Source organism: Sus scrofa, chromosome 1 (assembly GCF_000003025.6).
Source record: "Sus scrofa isolate TJ Tabasco breed Duroc chromosome 1, Sscrofa11.1, whole genome shotgun sequence".
Taxonomy (NCBI): domain Eukaryota; kingdom Metazoa; phylum Chordata; class Mammalia; order Artiodactyla; family Suidae; genus Sus; species Sus scrofa.
Window position 1 is genome coordinate 77193369 of NC_010443.5, and position 15001 is coordinate 77208369.

General features: G+C 38.5%; 1 protein-coding gene across 4 annotated transcripts in view; it reads right to left on the reverse strand.

Annotated features, from left to right (window-relative positions):
• The window catches only part of REV3L (REV3 like, DNA directed polymerase zeta catalytic subunit), a 203960-nt gene continuing 192182 nt past the window's right edge, over positions 3224-15001 (reverse strand). For all 4 annotated transcript variants that reach the window (XM_021091238.1, XM_021091241.1, XM_021091248.1 and 1 more), the window contains 4 exons: positions 13096-13286; positions 12164-12410; positions 9773-9976; positions 3224-4348 (listed from right to left, as the gene is read on the reverse strand). In XM_021091238.1, coding sequence (XP_020946897.1) covers positions 4208-4348; positions 9773-9976; positions 12164-12410; positions 13096-13286 — 783 coding nt within the window. In that variant the 3' untranslated portion in view covers positions 3224-4207. The remainder of the gene's footprint in view (positions 4349-9772; positions 9977-12163; positions 12411-13095; positions 13287-15001) is intronic.

Genomic DNA, 15001 nt, shown 5'->3' on the forward strand with positions numbered 1-15001 from the left:
TTTTTTTTTTTCGGTCTGTCTTCTTAGGGCCACACCTGCAGCATATGGAGGTTCCCAGTCTAGGGGTACAATCAGAGCTGTGGCCTCCAGCATACACCACAGCCACATCATATCTGAGCAGCATCTGTGACCTACACCAACCTACACCACAGCTCACGGCAACACCAGATCCTTAACCCACTGAGTGAGGCCAGTGATCGAACCTGAATCCTCATGGATGCTAGTCGGGTTAACCCCTGAGCCATGACGGAAACTCCCCCGAATTCATTCACTTTTTTAAAACCAAAAGTGGTTAAATGTAACAAGTCTCCTCACATCACGGGAAAGACGGGTATTTGGCAGGTAACAGTGAGTCAAGTGCATTTGGTAGACTGACCTCTAAGAGGTGCAGGTCTCATTGAGGCCCATCAGGACACAGCCAACCTGAAAACAGCTAGTTGTACACTGCTGTCCTCCCTTCCCTTCCCTCCTTTCCTGGCAGAGCCCTAGTAATGTTGTTTATAGCCATGTTTGTTTTTATTTTATAAAATCAAATACATATTTTAAGAAATACCATTCTGAATTTGAGGAATGAATTTAAATCTTATTTGATGGGCCTTTAAGGAAGGTCCCTGTCCTTCAGTTATTATGAAAATAAAACAGAGAGTAGGTGGAGAGATCAAGATTACACAGCAGTAAATCTCTACTAGTGCAAAATACAGCTCCAGAAGGGAATTTTGGGTCATCAGGGCAGCATCCTTGATGGCAGGGAATGGGCTGAATACAGCCTACAGATTCTCTTCAGCCCTCACAGGACTAAGAATTCTTTACAATGCCCCTTCTGTTCACATTTTTTTTTAATTGGCCTTCTTCACAGACACTATTAGAAAACTGAAGTTCATATAGAACTGAGTATCACATGGTTCAGCACCCGCCTTTTCCCACTGCTGACTGGGACCCCAGGGGAGTGAAGAGAAGACAGAATTGTAAGTAGCCGTTGTTAAAACATCACATCTGGGGAAACACACTGGTAGCAAGTGGTCTGAATGAGAGAAAAAGCATTTTAACAAACTTAAGGGAATTTTTAATGATATTATTTCTTCAGTATTACTCAAAAATGGAAGTTTTGTTTTTTTTTTTTTTTGCAGGCTGGGTGGAAGACAAAACCTTATTAACAGCTGTTCTAAAAGGGAGGAAAAATAATTATGAAAGTATACCAGAAGATCCTTACAGAGTATTTTTTGGTAAAATAGGTCCATGTTTCAAAACCCTCACAAGTGATAGTAACTGGACAGCAAACGAATCTCTTTAAAAAGCAGTGTGGCTATAGACTCTGAGGACAGAGTTACGAGGGAGGCATTTCCCTGCAGAAAAGGGAACCAGAGATTTGTTAGGTGCCTCAATCTAGTTTTGAGTACTTATTTGTTCGTTTGGCTGTGTCCATTGATTATTCTGTTGAGAATCTAGAGTGTCTAGCTGCCCTGATGAGAAAGATGAAGTAATTGAAGTCCTGCTACCACAGAACCTAAACAGAAAACTTCATCAATGCCCGCACATGCAAGGTAGGAAAGTCCTAATTCTTTTATTTTTATTTATTTATTTTTTGTCTTTTTTTGCTATTTCTTGGGCCGCTCCTGCGGCATATGGAGGTTCCCAGGCTAGGGATCGAATCGGAGCTGTAGCCTCCAGCCTACGTCAGAGCCACAGCAACGCAGGATCCGAGCCGAGTCTGCAACCTACACCACAGCTCACGGCAACTCTGGATCGTTAACCCACTGAGCAAGGGCAGGGACAGAACCCGCAACCTCATGGTTCCTAGTCGGATTCGTTAACCACTGTGCCACGACGGGAACTCCAGGAAAATCCTAATTCTAAGGACTAGCTCTAGCCAGCCAAACAAAAAACAGATCTGCAGAGGTGGGGACTTATTATGTCTCCATTGGTCTTGGGAGAAATATGTGCAGAGACATGACTTCTATCTCTTTGAGTACGTATTTACGATATAATTTCCAGAAAATGAATCCCAGTATTTGGAAGAACTGCATTTGGCAACAGAAGACCTATTTCTGGTACATAATCACGTGAGTTTTTTTTTTTTTTTTTTTTTTTTTTTTTTGCTTTTTAGGACCACACCCATGGCATATGGAAGTTTCCCGGCTAGGGGTCAAATCAGAGCGGTAGCTGCTGGCCTACACCACAGCCATAGCAATGCGGAATCCAAGCTGCATGTGTGACCTACACCACTGGATCCTTAATCCACTGAGTGAGGCCCGGGATTGAACCTGAATCCTCATGGATACTAGTTAGGTTTGTAATCTGCTGAGCCACAATGGGAACTCCCAGATGAACTTTGTATGAAATTTTTTTTTAATTGAAAAAACTGGCATTTAAAGTTTTAATCTCCATGAAGATACTAGTCAGGCCCAGGTTTGTAACAAAAATGTCTTTGCATGAAGATGCGAGTCTATCCCTGGTCTTGCTCGGTGGGTTAAGGATCCGGCTTTGCCGTGAGCTGTGGTGTAGGTTGCAGATGCAGCTTGGATCCTGTGTTGCTGTGGCTGTGGTGTAGGCCAGCAGCAGCACTTCCAATTCAATCCCTACCTAGCCTGGGAATCTCCATATGCCACAAGTGTGTTCCTAAAACACACACAAAGAAAGTATTAATATTTGCTTTCCTTCTGGAAAGTTCTAGTTTCAAGATTAATTATATCTAAATGAAAATGTAGATCTACTAACATATAGATTCTTAGAATCTGAAAGGATGAGAGCTACACTTTTCCTAGACTACTTTTGCTGCCATTAAAAAAAAGTTTTGGTAAAGGAATTACAATGTCAGTTAAGATAAAATGAGTTAACCTTATTAAAGTTGATAGAGAGTAGGGAAAATATAACCAATGTAGGCTTAAAAAAGATGAATTTTTTTTTTTTTTTTGTCTTTTTGCCTTTTCTAGGGCCGTTCCCGCGGCATATGGAGGCTCCCAGGCTAGGGGTCCAGTCGGAGCTGTAGCCACCTGCCTACGCCAGAGCCACAGCAACGCGGGATCTGAGCCGCATCTGCAGCCTTCACCACAGCTCACGGCAACGCCGGATCCTTAACCCACTGAGCAAGGGCAGGGATCGAACGCGCAACCTCATGGTTCCTAGTCGTATTTGTTAACCACTGCGCCATGAGGGGAACTCCTAATTTATTTATTTTTTTTAGATGAAAATAATTCTATTTTACAGCAAGATAAAACCACACTGCCATATTTTATTCAATTTTAATATGGTTTCCATTATTAACTTTTAAAACAAAATGATTTCCAGTTTAAAAAACAATGCACTGACCACATAATTCCTTTTTTATTTTATACAGTTATACAAATATTCTAAATACACATTTTGTGTTCAAGATGATGGCAAATAAGATTAACTGTACAGTACGTAAGAAAAGAAAATATTTTAAGCATATTTAGAAGCAATAGAAATGTCTATACAAAACAAGCAAAAATGGAATAAATTTTTTATTTTTAAAGTATTGCAACAGGCCCACAGGTTTGTAACAAAAATGTCTTTGCACAGTTCCTCACAATGCCCCATTAATAGCTAAAGCAAGACAGCGGTTTTAGAAAATAATGTTTCAAAATGCTACACATGGTACTATTGTTTGCACAGTTTGATCAAAATAACAACTCTACTCTGAGTCAAGCAAAACCTAGAGGATATATATACCAAACAACTTGAAAATCATTTGTATAAAATTCATTGCACATTATTTTTACTCAGTTGTTTGAAAAGTAAAAAAGTGTATTTACAAAATATTTCGCAGTCAAAATTATAAAGTGAATGAATATCTCTAACACGTCTTGATAACAGACATTTCAAGGAAAACACGAATGGTTTTTTTAAAAGAGGTTTTCAGTGCTCCTTCCACAGGGAAGTAAATATGATCTACTCAAATGGATTTACAAGATGTTACACATACTGGAGCAAATTCTAGACACCTGCATTATAAAACAATGTTAAAAAGGTGAAAGGATGAGAAATTTGTACATTGTAAGAAATGAGCTATTCAGAGATCAACAAGTACAATTTTTAATTCAGTTAGCATAAAAGTCTTCATAGTCTCCAGATAACAGACAGACAATGAACATACTTGACTTGATGAAAGTTGAAAAAGCACCATGCACAACAGTTTAGTGGTAAACACTGAAAAAAATAGCACCTGGAATTCTGTGATATTGACAACTTAAAACTGGTCTAGTAATTGCCGGAGATATGGTGCCTTGGATAATTCTCTATTTACTCGAGAGAGTTTGTAAAGTACTGGGCAGTTCAGAGAAACACACGGGATATGTCGATCAAAGCAACCGGTACAGTTTCTGCATATCTGAAAGTATAAGAGAAGTACATAAAATGATAGGAACATTTCTATATATACATGGAAACAACACATTTTTATAAGCCCTCCTGTATGACAGACCACAGATTACTGGCAAACATATGGACGTACCACTGAAAGTTTCATTAATTTTTATCTCTTTGAAGCATAGCCAATCCTATGTTGAGACATTTCTAAAGGATATTATTTCACAAAATATAAAGCATAAAATTCCCTAAGGATTCATTTCATTCCAGAGATTAACTTAAATTTATAGTAGAATCCTATTATATTAAGATCCACATAACAGCTACCTAGTTATCATTCAAAGACTGTCTCTTAAACAAGCTATGTACAATGGTTTTTCAAACGTCTTCAGATTTATCATTTAATGCACTAATCATAAAAACTCATCCACTTTCTTATTTCAGAAGAGAAAATGCCGGTATGGAAAAAAAATGAAAGCCAAAGCATGTAAATTTAAAAGTAGCTTCAACCTTGGTTATACATGAGCTTAAAAACAGGCTGTCATGCCCAGAGATTCTGATTCATGGTCTGGGGTGGGGCTCAGGCATTAGTCTAAGAATATATATATATATATATATATATATATATATATATATATATATATATATATTGTACTTTCTAGGGTTTTCAGGTGATTCTGATGTATAATGATATCCAACCTAAAAGAAAATAATGAATCATAAGGCAAATTTTGGAAGTTCCTATGTGGTGCAGTGGCAGTGGGTTAATGCAGCTGAGGTGCAGGTTTGATCCCTGGCCCAGGATCTTCCATTTGGGTGTGGGTGTGGCCAAAAAAAGGGGCAAATTTTAAAGAGAAGTGTCATGTCTTACATAATGATCAGCTTTTAATATGCAATGTCTCGGGTTACACATACAGTTTAGAAAAAAAAGATGATAAAACATGAAAAACTTCAAAGGATAGTAGTGAGGGCCCCACGGGTCAAGAATATGCAGGCTAATTTTACTGTGAATAGTGTATCCAAGTGATAAAAAAAAGGATACTAATAGCAGCTACTATACCAGATTATCTTTTAAGAGAGAAATCAGGCCTGCTCTAGTTAATTCTGGGATCTGTATCAAACAGCTTCTGTTTGAGAGAGGTCTCGTAGGGCAGTACATTTTTGTCTTTGGGCCAGTATCTCCAGTCAGTTGAAGGGCCAGTTTTTCTGAGCACACTTGTTACTGCATCTGCTATTACGGTAATGCCACGAGCACTCTGCTGAGAGCACTGGGCTTCACTGTACTCTTGCAGTTTTGAAGTGTTCTACTCTGAAGACTTTCACCAACTAGCTCTCTGCCACAAGACTCGAGCCCATTTCCAAATACAGAACATGTGTACTACTGCTCTATGTGCTGTGGGTATGTTCAGGTGCTGGGACAAACTCATAAATATTTATGCCTTCTCTGTGCTTGTCTGATAAATCAACCAGGATAGAATTACTTGCCTCACTAAATTTAACTCGATTTGTAGTTTCAAGATCCTTTACTGGTGATTTAAACCCCAAGCAGCTTATGTTTAAAACTTTAAACACCACAACCTGGAAAGTTACTTTTTAGTGGCCATTTAAAAAAATGCTTTAGGAGTTCCCTCCGTGGTGCAGTGGTTAATGAATCTGACTAGGAACCATGAGGTTACGGGTTCAGTCCCTGGCCTTGCTCAGTAGGTTAACGATCCGGCGTTGCCGTGAGCTGTGGTGTAGGTTGCAGATGTGGCTCAGATCCTGTGTTGCTGTGGCTCTGGCGTAGGCTGGTGGCTACAGCTCCGATTGGACCCCTAGCCTGGGAACCTCCATGTGCCGCAGGAGCAGCCCTAGAAAAGGCAAAAAGACAAAAAATAAATAAATAAATAAATAAAAAGCTTTAATACTTATTAGTTCTTTCCGTTTGTTATCCTTTGGCTCATTTTACTATTTTTTAAAACAATTTTGAGTAAGATGTTTAATTTTTCATGTTTATTATTAAAAATTTTTAAGGCGATGATTTTTTTTCTGAGATCTGCTATGGCTGTCTAGAATCTTAAATGTATCATTTGTTAACTAGGGAATGTTAAAATTTCCAAATAAAAGGGTCATTTTGTTTTCTGAGTTTATAATAAATTCCTAGCTTTACAGAATTGTACCAATAAAATATTTTGCAGTATTTCTACTTCCTGAAATTTATTAAGGTTTTCTTGATATAAGATATAGTTGATTTTTTAGTATTCCATAAACACTTAAAAGAAAGTATATTCTCTAATATTGGGTTACAGAGTTTGATATATAATCACAAGGTCTATCTTATAATATCTTTTAGATCTTTAATAATTATATTTTTGGTCATTTAACTGGTCTTGGGCTGGGAGAGGTGTATCAAACCTCCTATGATTAATGTTTCTGATAATTACTCATTTTGTCTCCTGTAATTTCTGTTTTATGAAATTTCTATAGATTATTTAGTGTACAGGAGACACATGTTTTAATTCTCTGATGGGAAAAAACAACGCTAAAGTTAAAAATCTCTCTTTCTTTTTTTTTGGCTATGCCCACAGCATGCAAAAGTTCCCAGGTCAAGGATCAAACCCATGCCACAGCAGTGACAATGCTGGATCCTTTACCCACTGAGCCACTACCATGAGATACCACCTCACACCAGTCAGAATGGCCATCATTAATAAGTCCACAAATAACAAATGCTGGAGGGGGTGTGGAGAAAAGGGAACCCTCCTGCACTGTAAGCTGGTACAACCACTATGGAGATCAGTATGGAGGTACCTTAGAAAACTATACATAGAACTACCATATGACCCAGCATCCCACACTTGGACATATATCTGGACAAAACTTTCCTTGAAAAAGACATGCACCTGCATGTTCACTGCAGCACCATTCACAATAGCCAAGACATGGCAACAACCTAAATGTCCACTGACAGATAATTGGATTGGTATATATACACAATGGAATACTACTCAGCCATAAAAAGAACAAAATAATGCCATTTGCAGCAACATGGATGGAACTAGAGACTCTCATACTAAGTGAAATTACAAAGAGAAAGATATAAAAATACCATATAATATTACTTATATCTGGAATCTAATATATGACACAAATGAACCTCTCCATAGAAAAGAAAATCATGGATTTGGGAGAATAGACTCATGATTGCCAACGGGGAGGAGGAGGGAACAGCATGGATTGGGAACTTGGGGTTAATAGATGTAGACTATTGCAATGAGATCCTGCTGTGTAGCACTGGGAACTGTATCTAGTCACTTATGATGGAGCATGATAATGTGAGAAAAAAGAATCTACACATGTATGTGTAACTGGGTCACCATGCTGTACAGCAGAAAATTGACAGAACACTAAACCAACTATAATGAAAAAATAAAAAAAAAGAACTAGGAGATGGATTGGGACAAGGAAAAGTCAATTTAGCATTTCAACAGGCCAGGCTTCTGTGGCTGCGTGAGTATCACTGTACCTTTTAGATCCTGTCCTTAACGAAACCTGTTTAATGCATTCTGGATGACTGGCTATACTCTGCAAAATTTAAGAATTTTCAACCTGTGCAGAATAGTAGCTAGAATGGTTCAGAGGGAACAGTCTATATACTTTACCAGTTTTTAATCATCTTTCTATAATCATACAAATTCTGAAGAGCCTAGTCTCCTAAGAGATGGTTTTTCTCTCCCTGTTCACAAGCTAGGTTGTCTTCCTAGGAGGTTGTAGATAATCTGACTTGGTTCAAAAGCCTTTTTACCTTGAGGACACAGTGCAGAACCTGGCCTTTATATACTGGTGGCTGGATTACATTAGGCCTCTGAGCACAAGCTGCTAGGAGTGATTGTATAGGAGATTTTACAGTAACAGCTACATGGAACCCAAAAAGAGCATTAACCTGCATTCTGGGAAAACTGAGGCCATGGGATGTGGCCATTACTATAAAGTTCAGACTGGAATCCTGATGTCCTTCTATCAGTTTGATTCGTTAGTTACTAAATCACACCTCCTTTCAATTATTTGGCTGGTTTTAAAACATTCCAACAGCATTCTATATTGCTCTTCTAAAGATAAGACAAGACAAAACAAACACCATGGCAGAGTGGTTACTGTCTTGCCTGAAAGCTAAAAATGTAACTTGAAACATGATGGTATAAGAAGTCCTTTAAGAAATACACTACTTTTTAAAAATGTGTTGTAATACTAACTTTTCTTTAGATTTTATTTTTAAAAATTTTTTGTCTTTTGTCCTTTTTAGGGTTGCACCTGCGGCATATGGAGGTTCCCAGGCTAAGGGTTGAATCGGAGCTGTGGCTGCCAGCCTACACCGCAGCCACCGCAACACCAGATCTGAGCCATGTCTGTGACCTACACCACAGCTCACAGCAACGCCGGATCCTTAACCCACCAAGCAAGGCCAGGGATCAAACCCACAACCTCATGGTTCCTAGTCGAATTCATTTCCACTGCGCCATGATGGGAACTCCTCTTTAGATTTTATTTTCCAACTTATTATTTTTTTTTCCACTTTTTTTATTACTCAAATGAATTTATCACATATGTAGTTGTATAATGATCATAACAATCTGATTTCAGAGGATTTCCATCTATTTTCCAACTTATTTTAAGAGATTTCTGTTAATTATTTCTGCTGAAATTCCTCATTTCAGAAATACCCTCTGTATCTTATGTCTATATCCCAGCTTGACTGCTTCTTAGCAGTGGAACATGGGGTAAATCACTGAATTCCCTCGGGGCCAGTTGACTCCACTGTGGGAGGGCCTAGAACAGTCTTTAGCAGATAGGAAGACTCAGTCATGTTAAGCATTATATTTTCTATCTGGACTCTCAGAACTGCAAACCTTCCAATTGTAGTATCAATTCTCTAGGAAGACCAGATTTTTATGAGAATGGTAAGCAGGTATAGACAGCAATTAGTACTTTTCTTACTTTTTAAAAATACTATTATAAAAGAAATTGGGTGGCTGGACATTATAATACCACAGTTTTAATAAACAAATACACTATTCCATAAAAATAAAACAAGTATAAAACAAGTTTTTTTCTTTTTTGGCTGCCCTAAGGCATAGGAATCCCCAAGCCAGGGATCAGATTCAAGCTGCAGGCTCAACCTAAGCCGCTGGATCCTTAACCCACTGGGCCGAGCTGGGGATAGAACCTGTGTCCCAGCACTCCCAAGACACTGCTGGTCCCACTGCACCACAGCAGGAACTGCAGTGTAGCCATTTTTAAAAGTTTAGTACAACTGTGGTATTATTGAGATCTTAGGAAGTTTATTAACTTAGAATCCTACTCCACTTTCACACCAGTTTCCCACCTTATACTAAACCTCAGGAGTTGAGTACATTTCCCTGAAGAATCAGACTGCTTAGGATTCTGGGTCTATTGAACAAGGTTGTACCTTTACAAGCTGCTCCTGTTGACGTTCCAACTCTCGAATTTCTTGATTGAGGATGACTGCAACGTGCTGAGGTTGGCTGCGACATTTAGTACAGATGCCATGCTGAGTCAGGTCATCACACACAGGACAGTGTAAGGTAGTGAAATACTGTGAAATAGTGCCTTTCCGCCCTTCATGTTCACTTCGAGAGGAGCTGGTGGCTTTCTAGATGGACAAAAACATCAATTCAGAAATGTCTGAGCCAGCTTCATAGCAGAGCAGCTATTCTCATGCTAATTACAGGTTTACTAAGGCATTTTACTCCTTCAACAAATACTGAGCAGCTACTACGTGTTGGGCATTGTTTTAGACAGTGGAGCTATAGATTCCTTTACATCTTAATATCATCAGATATACTCATTTTTTGGAGTTTTTGGAAAAAGTCTCAAGAGGTACAAACTTGCAGTTATTATAAGTCATCAGGATGTTATATACAGAATAGGAAATACAGTCAATAATATCGTAATAACTTTTTTTTTTTTTTTAAGGGCTGTACCTGTGGCACATGGAAGTTCCTGGGCTAGGAGCTGGATCAGAACACCAGCTGCAGACCTACGCCACAGCTACAGCAACGAGAGATCTGAGCCCTATCTGCGACCTATGCTGTAGCTTGTGGCATCACTGGATCCTTAACCTGGTGAGGCCAGGGATTGAATCCACATCCTCTTGGCTACTAGTTAGGGTTCTTAACCCACTGAGCCACAACAGGAACTCCATATTGTAATAACTTTAAATGCTAGTGGATGATAACTAGGCTTTATGATGATGATCATCTCATAATGTTTAAGTCTCAAATCACTATGTTGTACACTTGAAACTAATAATAGATTTTTATTGAAGTATAACTGACATACAAAAAAAATAGTCTCCTGTCACTCAGTTTTTCTGGTTGAGATATATAGATAGATGAGATCTATGGGGCAATGGAGATGAGAGGACAATGGAAGAAATCCAGGTTGGCAGTGGATACTGGTTAGGGCTGCACAATTTGTGCATGGAAACGAGGCAAGAGGAAGGCTAAAAATAACTTGTTAGGCAGTAGGGTGCAAAATTCAAGCAAAAGTAAACCTAGAGCATGTAATCAGATACATGTCACCTAAGCATACTCATTTGAAGTTAATACTGGTTTTAGATATCTGTCTTCTGAAGTTGAAGATAAGGCTGAAATAACATTATCATCTTAGTATTATATCCTTGGTGTATTCTCCTGGTGCCTTATAAGTCACTTTGCATAAGAGTTACTAGTTCCGCCTTTTATACTTTTTTTTTTTTTTTTTTCGGGCTGCACCCACAGCATATGGAGGTTCCCAGGCTAGAAGAAGGGGTCAAATCAGATCTGTAGCTGATGGCCTACACCACAGCCACAGCCACACCAGATCCGAGCCGCGTTTTTTGTCCAAAGACCAAAAAAACCCCCCCCAAAACCCAGATGAAAACAGTTCAAGCAAAACTCTCTTTGCTAAGATTCCACCTTAATTTTTTATGTTAGTATAATGCTATTTCAATATTATTTCTTTTTTGTTGTTAATTTTTTTTTTTTTCTTTTTAGAGCCACACCTGCACACATGGAGGTTCCCAGGCTAAGTGTCCAATTGGAGCTGTAGCTGCCAGCCTATACCACAACCACAGCAACACAGGATCCAAGCCATGTCTGCAACCTACACCACAGCTCACGGCAATGCCGGATCCTTAACCCACTGATCAAGGCCAGGGATCGAACCTGCGTCCTCGTGGATACTAGTTAGATTCATTTCCACTGAGCCACGATGGGGACTCCAATATTATTTCTTTAATCTGGTTTCTTCAGGACTATATCTAGATACTACATCTTATACATTTCTTTTTTTAAAAGATTTTTTTCTATTACAGTTGATTTACAATGTTTCTGCCAATTTCTGCTGTACAGCAAAAAGGACCCAGTTATATATATATAGCCATTCTTTTTCTCATATTATCCTACATCATGTTCCATCACAAGTGACTAGATATAGTTCCCTGTGCTATACAGCGGGATCTCATTAAATATCTTATACATTTTTAAATACCCATTTTGAAGGGAATTCTGCTTTCCTTCGTTTATTTTTTTATTAGCTGGTTTGAGTTATTTTATGGTTGTTTACCACTGAAGTAACTGTGGGATTTATTTTAGTCCTCTATAATTTGGTCAGTCTGACAAAGCTGGGAAGGTATTGGTAGAAAACGAAACCAGAGGAGTGTAGCATCTTTGCAAGTTTTGGATAATAAAGCATTTGCTTTGTTCACATAGTATATAAATAAAAACTTCAGTCTTCCTGAAAATTTTAAGTAAATTCTCTCTATGGTCATAGCACAGATACTATTTAGTAGGCTTACCCTTGGTAATTCATGATACCAGTTGAAGACATCAATACCAATTAGTGAGAAGATTCTTGCCAGGGGTGGAAGGATCTGCTTGGTGATATAGTAAGTGGCATTCAGTCTCAGAGTCGGGTCCTGCATGACTTCCACTGGACGCCTTACCAGTTGGATAAGCGGTACTCCGGGGGTCCCATAAATGATGACGTATGGCACACGCTCCCCAACTCGAGGCTCAGAGCGCCGGTCATGGGTAAGCATTTTCCTATTTAAGTCCAAATATAATACTCAAAGACTATCATAGAAGGCATCTTTCCAGAAGATTAAATGAAAATTAAACAATGAAACCATGAAAAACTGACAAGGAGTACTTAGAGTTACACCTTTTTGAGAACTACATATACTTCACTTAGTCGGCACTAAGCAGATATGCCGTAAGAGTTTAATAAAACTTACTCTGTAAATTACTGTTACCTGGAAAACAGTATGAGTTGGCAGATATCAACTAGCTTCAATTGTTTCCTATCCCATAAGAGTAAGAATTAACTATCATGAATCTAACAGTGAAACATGAGAGAAAATTTAGCTGGTTAGATGATCTGATTCCAGAGTGATACCATCTACATGCTTGCAGAGATCAATATGAAGGACTACCTAGTGATTCTCATAGAGGAAAACAGTTGATTCCAGGTCTGTAACAGACTACGACTTCACTGAATTTAGTTTTTGCAGGGAAGACCAGAAGAGGAGCTCTGTCTGTCTCTTCAGAGCTGCAACGTATGGGGGGCACCCAGTCACGTTAGTGAGGTTCCATGCAGGCAGGGAAGAGACAGTGTGTGTCTGCAGCTGCAGACTAGGTGTCTTCACTCAAAACCATTCTGAGTCCCAGGACTAGACTTACCACGCTACACTTAAGAGTGCAGAGGGTTGTGCTGCTAAGGCATCATTACCTTGTAAGTTCCAGGGCTGGCACACAGGCTCCAGGTTTATAAGAGGCACTTCCTCTGTACTCCTTGGCAAAGATAAAATCTTGTATGCTGGCCTTTCCTTCCAAAAGCTTCAGACATTGTCGCTGAACATACTGTTTAATTAAACTTATATCTCTTGTTTCAAATAGCAGCTTTAAAGAACGCTCAAGTATCTTAAAAAAAAGAAATAGGTATGCTCATAAGGATAAAATATCCCGTAGTATATTTCATCACTGCTGTTATACTTTCAATTTGATAACTACTGACCCACCTAAAACAATCTGCTATTTACAATCATTGGATAAGACAAATTATCAAAACTGGAAAATGTTTTGGAGACTTACATAGCTTGCTATTTCTAAAAAAAGAGTATTATATATGGTTTGAAGAAAATCATATTGGAATGACATGCAGAAGAGACATCTGCTGTGTGATGAGCAACACAAAACATTTAAGTTGTTTCAAATAGCTAGGAACTTTCTAGGCCCAAAAAGCTAGAAATGATTTCATGTATTATTTACCCTGTCATAGAAAGGGCTGGATTCAGGTGGATAGAGAGAAGTTTAAACATCACCACACAGTGAAATAAAAGTTCGTCTTTTGCCCTTTTATGGTGCCAATAAATATATACTAACTGTGATAGAATTTTCTGTGCTGGAACTATTTCTGCTGTAAAATGACTGATATGCAGTGGATTTTTTTTTTTTTTTTTTTTTTTTTTTGTCTTTTTGCCATTTCTTGGGCCGCTCTCGCGGCATATGGAGGTTCCCAGGCTAGGGGTCTAATCGGAGCTGTAGCCACTGGCCTACGCCAGAGCCACAGCAACGCGGGATCCGAGCCGCAGTGGATTTATGTAGTGGATTGAATTTAAATTAGTTCCAGGTGAAAGTTCTATATCTTATTCTGAGTACTGGGAACCATACATATTTGCATGAGTTTGCTAACTTAGCTAAGGTACCATTCTTCCTTCAGAGAAAGAACGCCCTGAATACCTTTTCTAGAAAGAGAATGTAAAAAAAAAAATCTCAAATTCACATAATATCATATATATGATATTATGTGAATTTGAAATAATTGATAATTATCAGTAATTGATAATTATCAATCTATTATGCTTTTAATGCTCTCATAAAACTCAAGTTGTACAGTGCTATTCCATTTATGCCACTTATTTTTGGTTTGTTATCTAAGGAGTCTGGCTGGGCCTGAATAAAGAAAAAATAAATATAATATGGTTAAAATGACTGTGGTCGAGAAATTTAGGTAATTAATCTCCCTAACCTGTATTTGTATGCAAGTCAACCCAATTTCAGTTAATCTAGGATGGATTATATTACTTATGAAATTTCTCTGTCGAGCTTCCCTTCTTCATTCTGCTCCACAGCTTATAGGTATTGCCATATAATAACATATCATCTCTAGGTGATTAGGCAGGAAATTTTTATCAAGTTTTCTTTTCTGTTTTTTTTTTTTTTTAAGTAATTGTGATAAAAGGTAAAGTATGGGAGCAGAAAACAGGAAATAAAGACAAGTTGTTTTTATTAAAATTAAATTCTCAAAAAAACAGAGTTTCTCTTACAGTTATACATAGTCATGTATAAGATTTGATTAATTGTGCTTAAAGTTTTTTTTTTTTGGTCTTTTTGCCATTTCTCGGGCTGCTCTCGCGGCATATGGAGGTTCCCAGGCCTAGGGGTCCAGTCGGAGATGTAGCTGCCGGCCTGCACCAGAACCATAGCAACGCCAGATCCGAGCAGCGTCTGAAACCTACACCACAGCTCATGGCAACACCAGATCCTTAACCCACTGAGCAAGGCCAGGGATTGAACCCACAACCTCATGGTTCCTAGTCAGATTTGTTAACCACTGCGCCACGACGGGAACTCCA